Below are 17,377 nucleotides of genomic sequence, written 5' to 3' on the forward strand. Positions count from 1 at the left end.
GAGGGAATAAAAAAAATCAGCTCTGACATTCCACAGTGGAGAGAAGAGGGGGTGCAACTGGTGCTTCTGGCTCCACAAGGCACCTGCACCCCCAGGCACAGATACCTGTCCCCACCCTCTCTCAGTTCACTGGGTTTTGGAACCCATGTCCCTTGTCTAGCAAGTACCACCCAACTGAGGGTGAGTCATTTGTCACCAAGCACTCCCACCGCTCAGCAGTCTGGGATAGGGTAGGCGTGCCTATGCAAATACACTCTCTGACATTCTTTCCACCAGATGTCAGGATAGAGCTTATCCTGACTCTGCTTACAATATGAAAAGTCATGATCTGCTGAAAGCAATTGTTCTGTCCAAATGTGTATATCATTAGTGTGTATCAAGTTATGAGATTTTGCTGTGTGGTTGTTACTGAAATATGTTGTAAGTTTGCATATAAAGAAAGCAAACCACTCAAAGAAGGGTACTCAGGACAGAGTGTACTCAGTGACTATTAACAAGCAGGAGAATTGTAATCAGGGGATTTACAATTCAAGGACAGTTATGGAAGCACCCACACTGGGGGGATTGCTCAACTGGGCAACTCAGGGAAGCCCTCCAGGACCTGCCAAGACAAGTGTCTTCTAGGCACAGGGATTATGAATATAGAAAAGGGAACAGTGGCCGCATGGCTTGGCCTGACTCCCTCCACAACTCAACACCTGGAAACATGTCTGGAAGGGGGAAGGTGGTCCAGGGTTGGAGGAGAATTCCAGCCTGTGTACTGAAGATCTGTAACCTTCTTGTACTATCCGGGTGAGGCACTGCTCGATTCAAATTCTGTTTAGTTTACAGAGCTTAGATTGTGCACGTACTTTTATTTTCTTTGGTAATCATCTCTATCCTTTTATGCCTAAATCTATCTTTCTGTAGTTAATAAACCTGTTTAATAGTTTACCTAAAACTGTGTGTTTTGGTTGAAGTGCTTGAGAAATCCGCTCAGGAACAACAGCTGGTGCATTCCCTCTTCATGTTGAGGGAGGGGTGATGGGGTTATAAAAGTATGCTGGTCAGGCTTCTGACCAGGGAAGGCTGGTACAGCCCCGGGACCAAAGATGGGGAGCTGGGGGAGTTGGCTGGAGCCTCTCTATTGTTAGTTCAAGAGTGGCTGGGAGAAGCATTCATGTAACTCAGTTGGCTGTGGATGTCTGTGTGAATGCAGGACCTATCAGAGGTTTGCAGCTTGTCACGGCATTGCTTGGTGAGAGGAAGCACAGGTTGGAGGAAGAGAGGGCTTAGCAGTACCCCAGTTCCAGGCCGCACACCAGGAAGGCCTCTCACAGTTAGTTTGCGCCTTGTGTTATTAAATCATCTCCATGTAGTTTGCAGGCATTTCACTCTTGTGACTGTTCTTTTTAATTTCCATTTAACAAGCCTCTTCATTTGTGTAGTTCCCCTTTATGAAGATAAAAGCCGCTGTGGTGAGTTTCTTTGGTATTTTCTCCCCTCCAAGGATGTTAAATGCAGGGCTGGTGCAACCATTTAGGCGACCTAGGAGGTCGCCTAGGGCGCTGGCATTTGGGGGGCGCCATTTTCTTCGGCAGCGACTGCGGCGGCCGGCTCTTTGGCCACCCCGGTCGCCGCTGGCATTTAGGCAGAGGGAGCTGGGGCATGGGAGCGCAGGGAGGGCCGCCTGCAGCCTGTAAGGTGTGCGGGGGCGGCATGCAGGGGAACTCCCCATCCCAGCTCACCCCTGCCCCGCCTCCTCCCCAGGCACGCTGTGGCTGCTTCACTTCTCCCGCCTCCCAGGCTTGCGGCGCCAATCAGCTTAGGCGCCGCAAGCCTGCAAGGCAGAAGAAGTGAAGCAGCGACGGCGTGCTCATGCTCGTGTGCGGAGCAGGGGTGAGCTGGGGCGGGGGGGGTGCCTCATGGCAGAGGGTATGGGGTGGGCAGCTGCCGTAAAGGGGTCTCCTCAGGGTGTAGGGGGGGAGCTGCCACAAGGGGTGGGGACGCCTCAAGGCGGGAGTGCGAGGGGTGGGGAGGGCGCAAGGTGGAAGTTTCGCCTAGGGCTCAAAGCATCCTTGCACTGGCCCTGGTTAAATGTAGTTATGTTATGTTCTCTATTACTGATCAGTTCAGCTATATTCATCTCTTGGACCAGATCCTGTGCACCATGTAGACCTAAATCAAGAACTGCCTCTCCCCTTGTGGGTTCCAGGACTAGCTGCTTCAAGAAGCAGTCATAAATGGTGTCTAGAAATGTTACGTAGAGCTCTGCCTCCTTTTTCAAGGCCTCTCTTTCCAATGGTTAAAGACCTTTCTGGGTTCCTTCATTGTCCCTAATTGAACTTGCAGTCTACAACCTTGCAAAATCATTTGTCTCTGTTTATATTTGTGAGATCTCTCCACTTCTGGATGTCCAGTAGAGCCTCTGCACCCTTCCACAGGGATATTTATGCTGAATAATGGAGAAAACTTCCTGACAGTGAATTGTGTGGTATTAGGCCATGGAATACTCTCCTGGACATCCCATTACTTGAAACATTTATTTGCAGACAGAATAAAACCCTGTAGATTAGATTGCAGAAAATTATTTTGCCCTGGCATCACAGGAGATAGAGAAGATAGGACCTAATGGATCTTTTCCTCCCTAATTTCTGCAGATTATCTATTTCTACTTACTCACTGCCATGGAAAAGGTTATAGATTTCCTGTTCTAAGCTTGTTCCATGGCCTCACCACTGTTGTTCTTGGATGTGATTATGGAATTACAGAAATGCTGGGTTGCCATCCCCTAATCATTCTCTCTTTCTCTCCATAGAAATGTATGCGGCTAAATCCTGATGTTCCTGTCTGGGTCTCCAAACAGCGCATTCTCTGTACCTTGAACCACAGCCTGAAGGATGTTCTGAACTATGGGCTTTTCCAGCCAGCCTTCAATGGCAGGGCTGGAAAGTTCCTGGACGAGGAGCGACTGCTGAGGGAATACCCTCTGAATCCAGACACTCCTGTCCCGTACCTGGAGGTATCTATCTGCTTTTTTTATCTGGCTTCTTTGGTCTCTGTCATGGTAGTGTCTGAGTGCCTCAGAAGTACTAAAAAAGAGTAAGAAAAATCTCTCTTTTTTTTTTTTTTTGCCAGTGGGAGTGAAAACATGAATATACCATAACAATTTGGGTGTGTGGGTGGGTGAGTGTGTTTGCTTCTGTGAAGAAGTTTGGAGGGCAAGCTGAGTCACAGAAACGAGCTTGACATTTAGTTCTCAGTGTGCCGAGCCTCCTGGTCATTGTTTGTCTTTGCTGGCAGTGGGCTCCACAGAGTTGATCCTGCTCATTTAAAAGTTCTGTCCCTTTTGATCAATTGCTTCAAGTGGAGCATAGCTGTTGTGGAAAGCCAAAGGTGGGAGAAGGAGTGTGTCAGATAGCTAGGGACTGTCTCACGGAGAACTGGGAATATCAGAACAGAGACCTTGAATTTGACGTTGTATTCAAAAGGTGTCCATTGCAGAGACATCTTTGTAACACTCTCCTTTCCTGCACCTCAGTTTAACTCTTTGCTGAAACACAGATCAGAGTTCTGTCACTTCAGGACTTTTCAGAAAGCATTACACAGTTAACCCTTATGGACTGTTACATAGGTAATCATGAACATAGGTTTTAATAACAGTTTCCTGTCAGCTGCAGTGAGAAAGGGCAATGCTACTTCTTAGTAAACACTTCATACACAGAAAAACATTTTGATCTGTATTTGGAATGCTTAATAGCATTTATCTGAAAGCTATTATTTAGTAAATCCACCAGTCTTCCTTAGACAGACTTTCACCACTTAGCTGCTGTTAAATATATTTCAATATAAGGTTTCAAAATAACTTGCATAATTTAGCACACATGCATAATCACATCCCCTCTGATCTTCTTTCAGAGATAATTTCTCAGTTTCTGTCATATGGCCATAACATGCAGTGTGTGGCACTTGGATTCTTCAGACCTTGGGCAGAATAGCAGCTTCTGAGTTATTCTCCAAACACTTCAAAGCCTTGTCAGTAAACAAAAGCCTGGGATTCCAACAGGAAGCAGCATTCCAGCCCTTGGGTTAATAGCTGACTTGTTCTACTCAGTTTCTGGTGAGATCAGGAATCTGTAGGCTGTAGCCAAAGTTATACAGGTATTGGGATCAGCATATAGAATATCCATTTCCTGGCTTTCCCCATAAGCTCAGCTGAGTCAGATAAAGATTTACAACCCCTCATGTTGCTGAGTCTGCCCCTGTTCTTTCTTTATCTAAGACAATATCCTAATTTCTTCTTCCAGTGTCTGTCTGCGGATCTCACTCGTGGTGCGCATGCGCCGCTTGCCCAGGATTATGGAATGTATTCACCAGCAATGTCCATGAGGGGTCGTGCATGCACCTGGCACACCCTCATCCTTCCCTCCCAATGGCAGAAAGGGCAGAGCGACTCCAGCTCCCACTCTGAGCACCCCTTGGCAGAAACTCAGAACAACCTCCGTCTCCCATAAGAGTTAGTTTACTGTAGTTTCTGTAGTTATTAGTTTGTTTCATAGTGTTTCATTTTGACCCTGCTGTCAAAAAAAAAAAAAAGGAAGTATTTCTGTAGATATAATTTAGTAGTTAGGATACCTGGTGTCTGAACCCATATCTCCACACTTCAAGACCTGTCCTTCATGTTTGAGGGGTAATTCCCCTTAATGACTGACATATTGCTTAGGAGAGAGTCATATTCCTTCTAAGTGTGCAATTTCTAACTGATTCAAAAAATACACACAAAAGGCTAGGGAATCTTGGCTAAAACTTTACCGCCTGGAATAATCTGTGGGCATGATCAGACTCAGAAGTGGTTCAGAAGGAAGAAGTTAAGAGATTAGATACTTCCCTAGAAACACATGCAGCTAGTGTTCAGCCACTATTATCGCTCCTGGATTGAAGGAGTCAAAGAGAGCTCCCTCCTCCTCCATGAGCTTGTAAATGGCACCACAGACACTGTTGCAACAGTCCATGATCTGTGCTAGCCGCAGGAGAAAGGAGATCACCTCTAATTTTGCCTCTTGTTTTGCTACTGTTTTCCTTCTCTGAGTACCAAGCAAAAGGAAACCACAGAGCCATAGATCTATGGACATGGCTAAGTCGGCACAATGCATTTGGCCCTGCAAAAGTAATTGGACTCGGCACAGGAACAACTCTGAGCTAAGAAGGCACCCACTGATCTGTTCACAGTACCTATGACTTGGGTCCCTCCAGCTAAACCTGCAGCACTGAGAGCTCTTTTGACACAACTCTTTGAGTGCCAGCACGCTCACTGTGAGCTCATTTGATGTAGATTCATTTAGCATGGGCTCAGTCAGTGCCGACACACTCACCAGCCACTGGCTCATTCAACACTGTGCCAGATTTCTGTGGTGTTCAGACCTCCTGTACCAGCAAGACCTATAGAAATATCATTACTACCTAGGCAGTGTCACGAGTCACTCTGGAACTGAAATCTCCTCTGGTAGATGTCACCTTTTAATTACTGTCTTTGAACCCTTTTCAGTACCAGGGCCACAGGTACCAGGGTTTTTTTTGTTTGTTTGTTTGGGTTTTTTTGCTCTGTCAGTTTACAGAAAGATCCATGAGTTCACCTCGGGTGCCGGAATCCCCCGAGTATATCTCCTCTGGAAGTTTTCTTGTCCTCCTCTCTGTCTCCTATTTGAAGTAGAAACCCTTCCCCCATCCTGGCTCAATTCTCTGTGGGCCAGTCCAGGGATATAGAATAGCATAGGAAGTATTCTTGCTATTTTTCATACAGCGGTCATGTTCCTCAGCCTCTCCATGCTTGTTGGATGCCTCTTTCTTGGCCTGGTATGGCTGCATGGATTCCAGACCTGGCTATTTAGCCATATTAGTTTCATTTTCAGGGACAATTTTCATCACCTTCTCCAAGGTCCAGAGACAAATCTCCTAAACCTGAGTTGCCAAAGTCTCTCACTCACCTGCAAGGGAAATCGTTCAAGAAGAGCTGCAGCAGATGGCTCTATATCATCTTCTTCATTCATCAGGAAGACCCATCCGCACGTCCTCTTTTTTCATCATTCTCATCAGATGAGGCTATGACTCCTTCTGTCCCTGCTGCCATAGATGACTTTAATGCATTTCAGGAGTTGCTCAAGAGGGTGGCTGGAACCTTCTAGGTTCCTCTGGAGATGGCATGAGAAAAGGCATATAAACTATTTCCTGTTGTGCAGCCTACATATCAGAGTATGGCAGTATTGCAAATCCAGGAGGGAATTTTAGATCTGTGGGCTATTCGAGCTTCAATCTCTGCCACATCAGAACATGTGAATTTGAAACATGAAGTTCCAACAAAGGGTTTGGAATTTTAGTTTTTTTTTGCTTGATGTCATCCTTAGTAGTAACTGCAGCCAAGGAAAGATCCAAGCAGTCAGTGAAATATAGGCTGGAGTATAAAACCCCCCAAAATTGGGTCTTTGGGGGAGAAAAATCTACTCCTTTGCTAGCCTGCAGGTCAAGATAGACCATGATTACATCATGTTGGGCAGATAGGATTTATCTGCAGTGAGATTACACCAGAGAACCATAAAGAGGTGTTCAGCTCCATTTGGACAGAGGGTCAGTTAGTTACCAGGATTTTCTCACAAGCTGTTTTGATGCTGTAGACATGGGAGTGAGGTCAATGGTAACAATTGAGTGAGATCAATGGAGTGACAATGAGAAGAACTTCATGGTTCTCCGAGTGGTTCCAGATGTGCACTCCGCTCAGGTGTGTGTTTGTCCAACATGGCAAATCTGGAGAGCTTTGCTTAGCAGTACCGATTGAGGTGACGATCGTGCCCTCTGGCCCTTGTAGCCTTTCCCATGGCACTGCCCCGATCCCTGTCACTTCCCTCTCACCATCTGTGATCTGAGTCGGAGCTTTTCTTGGGGTTCTACTGCATGATTACTGATGACAACAGTGAGATTGCCTGTGAGCTTTTGTAAATAGTTAATTAGTGCCACTGTACTTATTTAGTTAGCTCGATAGTTAGTTACTGTTTACTGTATTACCTGGTGCTATGCCCTCACCAGGTTTTATGTGGGATGGGTCTTCTGAGAACTGGAATTCCCCAAGTGGACATGTTCTCCTCTAACAGGAATAAGAAATGTCACATTTTCTGTTCCTGAGGGAGAAAAAAGCCTGGTGTCTAAAGCAAATGTTTTCATGATTCCCTGCTCAAATCACCAAGTCTGCGCTTTTCCATCTTGCGTTTTTGTTCTCAGTGTGTTGTAGAAAATGAGACAGGACAATGCTTGGATCATCCCAATAGCTACAGCCTGTCCTCACCAAGTCTGGTACTCAGACCTATTGCTTCTCTCCAACCAGTGATTCATAACTCTACCTAATCAGGCAGACACAGTCTCCCAGAATTCCGGCCTAATTCTTCACCCAGGCCCTGCTTGGATGGTTTGGAGGCTATGTGGACGTCATCAGTAGAGAGTAGTTGATCGTTGGAAATTCAAGATCTCTTGTTACAGAGTAGAAAACCCTTCACTAGGAGAACCTACATGGCCAAATGGAAATATTTTTCCATCTGGTCATCATCACATGGCTATGCTCCGTTACAAGTTTCTACACTTATGATTCTAGACTATTTACTGTCTTGGAAGTAATCGGGATTGTCCATTAATTCAATCAAGGTTCACTTAGCAGCAATTTCGGCCTTCTATCCACCATTACAGGGAGCCTTAGTATTTTTGCATCAGATGGTTCATGATGTATAAAGGGTCCTGTAAGGAATCTGTAAGGCAAATAGCTGCACCATGGGATTTGCACATGGTACTCTCATCCCTTATAGATCTTGAACCAATGTTGTCTTGCTTGTTGCCTCATTTGTCAGTGAAAACAGCAATCATTTCAGCGCACAGAATGAGAGATTCAGTCTCTGATGGCAACCCTCCATATACAATATTTCATGCAGATAGGGTAACAATGAGACCTCGCCCTAAATTTATTCTGAGAGTGATGTCGGATTTCTGTATTAGTTATTAAATCCATTTGCCAATGTTTTTTCCAAGGCCTCATTTATCTGTGGGAGAGATGAAACTATACACCTTGGATTTTAAAAGGGCACTTCGGTATTATCTTCACAGGGCAAGACATATGTGTAAATCACCTAGGCTGTTTATATCATTTGTTATTAGATCCAAAGTGAAGGCTTTTTCAGCACAAAGACTCTAAATGGGTTTCTGACTTTATTAGAACAGCCTGTGCCGTTGATAAGCTGAGCCTTCTACATCATAGTAGAACTCGGTCTACCAGAGGCTAGGTTGCTTCAGCAGCCTGCTATAGCAGCAACATGATCTTCCGCTCACACGTTCACTCAAAATTATGCTCTGCTGGCGGCTTCTAGCTCAGATGCCCCATTTGGTAGGATGGTGCCACCAAATGTTCAGATGAACTCCTATCTTCCATCCTGTGTAGCAGTCAGCTGCTGGCTAATTTCCATGAGCAGGATCCATGGATACAGATATGCAGAGAAAACATGGTTACTTACTGTACAGTAACTCCGATTCTTTAAGATGCTCTGCACATGCGGATCCCGTGAGCCACCCTCTTTTCCCGCAGCTCAGAATTTAACATATGAATTCTGGATGCTGAAGGAACTGAGTGCTGGTTGGGGTCACTCCATCTTTTGTGTCCTTGGGACGGGAAGAGCAAGGGTGTGCCAGTTGCATTTGCCACCCCAATGGGTGCTGCTGATGAGAACATTCCAAACTCCTGTGCGTAGGGCATGTGCACGATGACTAAGATGGACAGAACATCTTGAAGAAACACAGTTACTGTCAGGTAAGCTAACTTCTGTAAAAGATGGTTACCAATAGTTAAATGTAAACTCCATAGGTTTTATAGCCTCTAGGACTGACAGAAGTTCCCCTCCTGGATATCCCTGTAGGACCATAAAACTCAATGCAGTGGACCATAAATTGTCCTGAGAGCTTCCCTTGATTTTTTCTTTCTTCTGAAGAAGCTGATGCTGGCTGCTGTCACAGGTGGGATACTGAATTAGATGAGCCATGAGTCTGATCCAGTGTGGCAATTCCTATATCCTATGCCTGTACTAGCCAGGCATTGAACCTAGATCAGTTCCACCTGTTACTTTAGCAGAGGTCTCTGTTTTCTGGGGATAGAGTACAGGCCTTCTTGTTTACTATCTAAAGGTCTCTGTCCAAAATGAGCCTTACTTCTCAAAGGAGTTAATGTTAAACAATATTTACTAGGGATAAGTATTTTTAAATCGGCAGGCCTGGCTAACTTGTACACGAGAGACCTAAAAAAGTTGACTGAAGAGCTCTGTGGCCCGCTGATATTAATTTTTAATAAATCTTGGATTCTGGGGAAGTTCCAGAAGACTGGAAGAGTGCTAATGTTGTGTCAATATTCAAAAAAGGCAAATGGGATGACCCGAGTAGCTATAGGACGGTGAGCATGACATTAATCCTGGGCAAAATAACAGGAAATCTGGTTCAGGAGTCAGTTAATAAAGGGAGTATAGTTAATGCCAGTCAACATGGTTTTATGGAAAATAAATCTTGTCAAACAAATGTGATTTCATTCTTTGAGATTACAAATTTGGTTGATAAAGGTAACTGTGTAGATGTAATATACTTAGACTTACGTAAAGTGTTTGACTTAGTACCGCATGACATTCTGATTAAAAATTAGCCCAATACAGTATAAATAGAGCACACGTTACATGGATTAAGATCTGGCTAAGCAGTACCTCAAAATATAGTTTTCAGTGGAGAATCCTCATCGCATGGGGGTGCGATGTTTCGCAGGGATCAGTAGTAGGCCTGCTGCTATTCAGTTTTCATCAGTGATCTGGAGATAATTATAAAATCACTGCTGATACAATTTGCAGATGACCCAAAGAAGGCAGAGTAGCAAATAATGATAAGGACAAGGTAGTCAAACAAAGTGATTAGGATTGTTTGGTAAACTTAGCCCATTAAAAAATGTATTTTAGAACAGCTAAATCCAAAATTGCACTTCTAGGAAAAAGGAATTCAGGCCACATCTGCAGAATGGGGAACTGTAACCTGGAAAGCCATGACACTGAAAAGGATTTAGGGGTCATAGCAGACAAGCAAATGAACAAGAGCTCCCAGTGCAAAATTGTGGCAAAAAGGGCTATTGTGATTTTGGGATGTATGAACAGGGGAATAATGAGTAGGAGTTGGGAGGGATTTTATCCATAGATATGGCACAGGTGAGATTGATACTGGGATCATTGTGGATAGTTCTTTGAAAACATCTGCTCCATGTGCGGGAGCAGTGAAAAAAGCTAAAGGAATATTAGGAACAGTTAGGAAAAGGATAGATAATAAGAAAGAAAATATCATAATGCCACTATATAAATCCATGGTACACCCACACCTTGAATACTGCATGTAGTTCTGGTCCCGCCCTCTTAAAAAGATATATTGGAATTGAAAAAGATGTGGAGAAGGGAAACAAAAATTATTAGGAGTACGGAACAGCTTCCATGTGAGGATAGATTAAAAAGGCTGGGATTGTTCAGCTTTGAAAAGAGACAACTAAGGTGGAAATGATAAAGATCTATAAAATCATAACCGGTGTGGAGAAAGTGAATAGGGAAGTGTTATTTACCCCTTCACATAACAGGAGAATTGGGGATCACCCAATGAAATTAATAGATAGAAGATTTAAAACAAACAAAAGGAAGTACTTCTTCACACAACGCACAGTCAACTGGTGTAACTCATTGCCGTGGAATGTTGAGAAGACCAAAAATATAACAGGGTTCAAGAAAGAATTAGATAAGTTCATGGAGGACAGGTCCATCAGTGGCTATTAGCCAAGATGGTCATGGATGCAGCCCCATGCTCCAAGTGTCCCTAAATCTCTGACTTCCAGAAGCTGGGACTGGACGATGGGGTGGATCGCTTGATAAATTGCCCTGTTCTGTTCATTCTCTCTGAAGTGTCTGGCACTGGCCACTGTTGGAAGACAGGACACTTGGCTAGATGGAGCTTTGGTCTGACCCAGTACGGCCATTCTTATGTTCTGGTGTTCACCCTTTAAGAAGGTTGTTGAAAAACAAATGGGTGCAGAAAAGAGCCACAAAAATTATTCAAGGGCTGGAAAAAATGACTTACAGTGAGAGACTCAAATTGCTCTGTCTGGTTAGCTTATTAAAATGAAGATTGAGAGGTGTCTTGATTACAGTGTCTAAGTACCTTATGGGGAGAAAATACCAGGTGCTAAAGGACTCTTTAATCTAGTGGAGAAAGGTAGAACCAGTGCCTGGAAGCTGAAGCCAGACAAATTCAAATTGGAAATAAGGCACAGATTTTCAACAGTGCGGGTGATTAACCACTGAAACAAACAGTCAAGGGAAGTGCTGGATATTTCATCTCTTTACGTCTTCAGATCCAAACTGGATGCCTTTCTGGAAAAGATACTTTAGCCAAACACAAGTTATTAGGCTCAGTACAATGTTAACTGGAAAAATTCTATGGCCTGTCATGTAGAGGGGGGCAGACTAGATCCTCTGATGGTCCTTTCAAGACCTAAAATCTGTATTAAACAAAGGCTGTTTAACCCGTGAAATGACATGAGATCTAGAATAATAGAATCATAGAAGTGCAGGATTGGAAGGGACCTTGAGAAGTCATCTAGTCCTGCACCCTGCGCTGAGGCAGGACCAAGTAAACCTAGACCTTCCCTGACAGTTGTTTGTCTAATAACTTGTTCTTAAAAACCTCCAATGACGGGGATTCCACAACCTCCCTGGGAAGCCTATTCCAGTACTTAATCACCCTTATAGTTAGAAAGTTTTCCCTAATATCTAACCTAAATCTTACTTGCTGTAGATTAAGCCCATTGCTTCTTGTCTGACTTTCAGTGGACATGGAGAACAGTTGATCACCACCCTCCCATTGCTGTCCTGAGTGGCTACACTGAAGTGCTGTAATGGTGCAGCTGCAATGGTTTAAGTGTAAACATGGCCTAAACATGCACAGTTTTCATTAAACCTTTCCTCATAGAGCAGGTTTGCTAAACCTTTAGTCATTTGTATTGCTCTCCTCTAGACTCGCTCCAGTTTGTCCACATTTTTCTTCAAGTGTGATGCCCAGAGCTGGACTCAATATTCCAGCTGAGGCTTCACCGTGCTACAGAGAGCAGGACGATTACCTCCTGTGTCTTAGATAATGTCTGCCGCATGAGCCAGGAGTGTTGTTTCCCCTGCTTAGGTACATATGCTCGGAGTAGCTCGATGAGACCGATTGTGAATATAAATAACAGTGTAACCATGGCAGCAGTGAAATGACTGAGCTGTACCTAGTACCTACCCACCAGTTTCAGGCAGGTTTGTACTTGGCACAGCACAGCCATGCTTTCGCTGATGCTGCCTGTGCTGCTGCAGCTACACTGCAATGTATAATTGTGCGAGCTCTCACTGAACTACTGCAAGTGTGTGCACAAGAGCAGAGGAATTACACTCCCAACTTGTCGTGTCAACATAGCCTTACATACAAGACTCCTGTTAATATGCGCAAGAATATTAGCCTTTTATGCAACTGCATTACATCGTTGGCTCCTATTCAGTTTGTGATCCATTTTAACCCCCAGACCTTTTTCAACAGTACTGCCGCCTAGGCAGTCCTTCTCCATTTTGTATTTGTGCATTTGATTTTTTCCTTCCTAAGTGAAGTACTTTGCACTTGTCTTTATTGAATTTCGTCTTGTTGATTTCAGACCAGTTCTCCAATTTGTCAAGGTCATTTTGAATTCTAATCCTGTCCTCCAAAGTGCTTGCAACCCCACCCAGGTTGGTGTCCTCACAAATTTTATAAGCATATTCTCCACTCCATTATTCAAATCATTAATGAAAATATTGACTAGCACTGGGCCCAGGATTGACCCATGTGGGACCCCACTAGATGTGTTCCCCCACTTTGACAGCAAGCCATTCATAACTACTCTTTGAGTACGGTCTTTAAGCCAGTTTTGCCCCCACTATATAGTAATTTCATCGAGACCACATTCCCCTGTATTGCCCTTGGCTTTTGTTCAGTTTTTGTGTCTGACCACCTTCCCTTCTCCTCTCCAGTTTCGTTACAAGAGGCGTGTGTACACCCAGAGTCTGCTGGATGACAAGCAGTTTGCCAAGCTCCACACAAAGGTAAGACTGGCATTTGGCCTCAGGGAGCTCAAAGTCTGTATAGCATAATCCATATTGACAGCCTATCCAGATAAATCATAGTCTGTCGGAGAGAATCTCGCTGGCAAAGAGAGTGTCAGAGAAAAAGAGATCTGTGTACATTCCAGACTTCCCCCTTTGCCAAATCTCAAATTCCCCACTAAAAATGTGTGTTGATTGCCAAGGGCTGGGTTATGTTACTTAGTGATCCGAGCTGAAGGCCCCCCCATGGAACTGTGGCTGGAAGCCCACCTGATGTAATTGAACTGGTTCCATACTCTCAGCAATCAGTTGTGCAGCTGGATTGAATTCTGAGAGGGAGGTCAGGGCTAAGCCTCTCTGGGATGGTGAGGCTGGGAGAAACACATGATGGGCCAGCTGAAGAGCTGCTTTATTTTCTGATATTGATGAGTCACTGAATACCAGTACAGCACAATGCCGTACATTGACAAGCAGCCTTCCTCTCCCCTGGCAGACACTGTAGGGCTTCTCTTCCTCACATACAGAAACAGTATTGCACTGTCTTGCCCACAGGCTTTAACCCATGTGTGTATCTGGACAGGAGCATCGGATTTCTTTGGGGACTAGTCATCTGGCTTGAACTAAGTTCAGAGTGGAGACTCTTTAGTAAAAAGAGCAGAATAATTTTTTGTGACTGTTTCCTGGAAAGGAATGTACATTCCAAGTCCTCCACTTCCCAAGTACACTGCAGATGGGTGGTGTGTGTGTGTGTGTGTGAGAGAGAGAGTTCAAACATTACACTTGGAAGAACTTTTTTTTTCAGGAAACTTGCTGAAAATCGCATATCCTTTTCTCCATAGTACTTCACAATTCAGACTATAAGAAACTCAAGGTACTATAGTAGAGAGGACTAGGGCTTCTTCAGGATTTCCCCAGGATCAGGCCCTCACTCCCTGGGCTGGGATACCCCTCTTGTCACCAGCAAGCAGGGACTCTCACCCAGCAGAGCTGGGGGATTCAAATATTACTGACAGGCAAAGACACCCCTTCTTTTCCCCGAGCCTGAGCCTCCCCCACAGGCCAAGGTATCCTTAACTGTTGTTGATTTGTATAGTGATAGTCCATAGAGGGCCAATCAGGATCGGGCCCAGGTGTGCTGGATGCTGCACAAGGACTTAGAAAGACAGGATTTCCGGTTCTGAAGAGCTTAGGGTTTAACTGGAAGCAAGATGCAATCAGCAAGTATGAGAACAATGGATGCTAAAAGAGGAATGAGGACGAGACTGCCTGTCCCACAGCTCCAGAGGTTAGCTGGGTATAGAGCTTGCTTGATGGTTCCAACACATTTGAAAGTATTAAGAATATAAATAAACAAACAGTGTGAGCTACTCCTGACTCCCTGCAGTCTGGCCGTCAATAAGGGCTGATTTCTTATAAGAGTCACAGGAGAAGAGGGACTTAAGGAGGAGAGAGTAGTGGCTTTATGGAGAAGCTCATGATGGGTGTTCTTCCCCACATGCCATCATTTGACTCTGACCTGCTTGGATGGGGACCCCTTGTATCTACTCTCAGGGCTAGACTCTGAGCTACTCAAGCTGGGGCTGCCTTGAGCCATCTCCAGGCATGGCCTCTTCAGCTGCCTGTCACTCTTGCAGCGTGAAATGGAAGGTGTATTATTAGTGCAGGGTGGAGTTTCCTTCAGACACATGCCATTTGTCCCTGTTTTTTCCTCAGTGCCCATGGCAATGCTGGAGTCTGTTTTTGGCCTTCATCTTTAGGCGTCCTCAGTTCAGCTCCTGGCACAATTCCTCGGGGCAGTGTGGGGATGTTGGGATCTTTGATGCTGCTGACTTATGCTGCTGGGCAGAGGGGCAGAACGGGGTCAATTGGTCTGTAAAACAGCAGCAGCTGAATGAGAGGACCTCTGAGCAGATCCTAAGCAGAAGGAGAGAAAACAATCTCCCCAAAAGGCTTGTTCTTCCAGATGGGACCCTCTATCCCGGGAAGAAGGAATTACGGCCCTTCCGTTAGCCTTCACAGGTTTGCCGCAACATGGGACTAACTGTGTCTGTGGAATGACATAAGGGAGAGATTTTGTGCAGTGAGTAACATGATGTTTGACATAGGAACATCTGTGCAATGGACATGAGTGTCCTGTACTTTCCTAGTGGCAAGGAGTTCAAGTCACTATTGCATGGCACAAGTGGACTATGCAACTTGAGGGCCATGTTTCTAGAAAGGCGGGGCCTGAGGATTAGTGTATAGTGGGGGCACATTTGAGCTTGTGTGCAATGTGCTGCCCCCAAAGATGTATGGGGAAGTATATAGTGTGACAGACCCAGGCCAGTGGGGTACAGGAGTCTGGTAGAGGGCAAATATACTGGTCACTGGCTGAGTAGTTTTCTGTTCCCTGAGTGACCAGAGCAGGGGCTGCACTAGAGTAATCAGGAACCTGCTAGAACCAGTTCAGGCAGACAGGCTGATTAGAACACCTGCAGCCAATCAAGGCAGGCTAATCAGGGCACCTGGGTTTAAAAAGGAGCTCACTCCAGTCAGGGAGGGGGGAGCCATAGGAGAGGAAGTGCATGTGAGGAGCTGGGAGCAAGAGGCACAAGGAGCTGAGAGGGAGAGGCTGTGCTGCTGGAGGGCTAAGGAGTACAAGTGTTATCAGACACCGGGAGGAAGGTCCTGTGGTGAGGATAAAGAAGGTGTTTGGAGGAGGCCATGGGAAAGTAGCCCAGGGAGGTGTAGCTGTCATGCAGCTGTTACAGGAGGTACTGTAGACAGCTGTGATCCACAGGGTCCTGGGCTGGAACCCAGAGTAGAGGGCGGGCCCGGGTTCCCTCCAAACCTCCCAACTCCTGATCAGACACAGGAGGATTTGACCCAGACTGTGGGGAAGATCACTGAGGTGAGCAAATCTGCCAGTAAGTGCAGAACCCACCAAGGTAGAGGAGAAACTTTGTCACAATAGACACTTTGCAGGCAAACCTCTATTAAAAATAATCCCTTTGTGTTGGATCTTCTTTTGTTCCCCAAACTGTACTGAATCTGTCCCTTAGTATCCAGACAGAGCAGTGCAATGAGAAGCTGAGCCTCCAGTCCCACCTGATTTCTGTGGGGAAGATGCTGACTTGTGCATTTAATTTATTTAGCATTTTTCTGTGTATGTGTGTTGCATCCACTGATGTGTTGCTCCGAGGTCGTGAGGATCAGGCAGCAAAGGAGAAGCCCATATCCAGCAGCCAACCAGAGAAACTGCTCCTTGTGAGGGACAGAGAAATAGAGTGGCAAAGAGAGAGGGAGAGACTGTCACATAGCGAGACAAAAGTGTGAGTGTGACATGCACGCCTGCTGCTCACTTGAGGAGAGCACAGTCCTGAAAGCCAGCGCTGATGTAACTTGTACCCTCGGCACAGACTGCTGCTGCTTTACTTGGAAAGAATAAGATTGTGGAATGCACGTGTTTGCAAGCTCCACATCCCAGTGTGGAGCCTGCTCTGGCCTGAGACAGCCGGGACTGAGAGACCGGAGTGAGAAAGGAGAGGGGCAGAGTGAGGGACATGGGTTCCTCCCTAGGAAGAAAACTGACTGAACAGAAAGGCAAAAGGCAAACTTCAGGGGCTAGCAGGTCCAGAGTGAAGAGCAAGGTACCCTCTTCTTCTGTCCTCATCTCCTATTCCATTCTCACAATTACAGCCCTAGGCATCTCTCTCTCTGTGAGTAGGGTCGTGGCGTGTTGGTGCCAGGACGGTCCTCGTGTGCTGTGGCATTGTGGCAGATGGATGTGATGGATCTCACAGGAGCGTTGGATTTGGGTGAGAGGTTTTGTGTTTGAGAAACACTTTTTGTGGAATATGTCTGAGGGCAGAGTTTATTTCCCTGTGGTGTGACCACTGTATGTAGTTGGCTTACATTTCTAAGCAAACTGGTGTGTATATTGATATTCCTTCCTTTGTGTGGGTTGAGGCATCAGTTTTGAGGCTATTTCCCTTGGGAAAATGGATGCACATAGCTGATTTCTTTTGGGCACAGTATATAGTGTACAGCTCTCTCAGGACAATGACATGAAAACAGAACTGATTCTACTTGGTTTGTGGTGCTGTGGGATCTCGTAGTGCTGTAGTGCATAGCATATTTCTAGAGGCAGTTGTTTTGAATACTATAAGAGATTTGTCCATTTGTTCAGCAGAGTACAAGACTACATCTCCGTGGCCAGC

At 45.4% G+C, this 17,377-nt stretch overlaps 1 protein-coding gene and 1 long non-coding RNA gene across 2 annotated transcripts in view; one reads left to right on the plus strand and one right to left on the minus strand.

The window, feature by feature from the left end:
- Window positions 1–17,377, plus strand: part of SHANK3 (SH3 and multiple ankyrin repeat domains 3) — a 673,138-nt gene that overhangs the window by 45,111 nt on the left and 610,650 nt on the right. Inside the window, exons 2-3 of the mRNA XM_050953559.1 lie at window positions 2,798–3,001; window positions 13,107–13,178. Coding sequence (XP_050809516.1) covers window positions 2,798–3,001; window positions 13,107–13,178 — 276 coding nt within the window. The remainder of the gene's footprint in view (window positions 1–2,797; window positions 3,002–13,106; window positions 13,179–17,377) is intronic.
- LOC127051371 (uncharacterized) overlaps window positions 1–17,377 on the minus strand; it is a 235,455-nt gene that overhangs the window by 23,704 nt on the left and 194,374 nt on the right. The gene's annotated exons all lie outside the window — the stretch shown is intronic.

Source organism: Gopherus flavomarginatus, chromosome 1 (genome assembly GCF_025201925.1).
Source record: "Gopherus flavomarginatus isolate rGopFla2 chromosome 1, rGopFla2.mat.asm, whole genome shotgun sequence".
NCBI lineage: Eukaryota > Metazoa > Chordata > Testudines > Testudinidae > Gopherus > Gopherus flavomarginatus.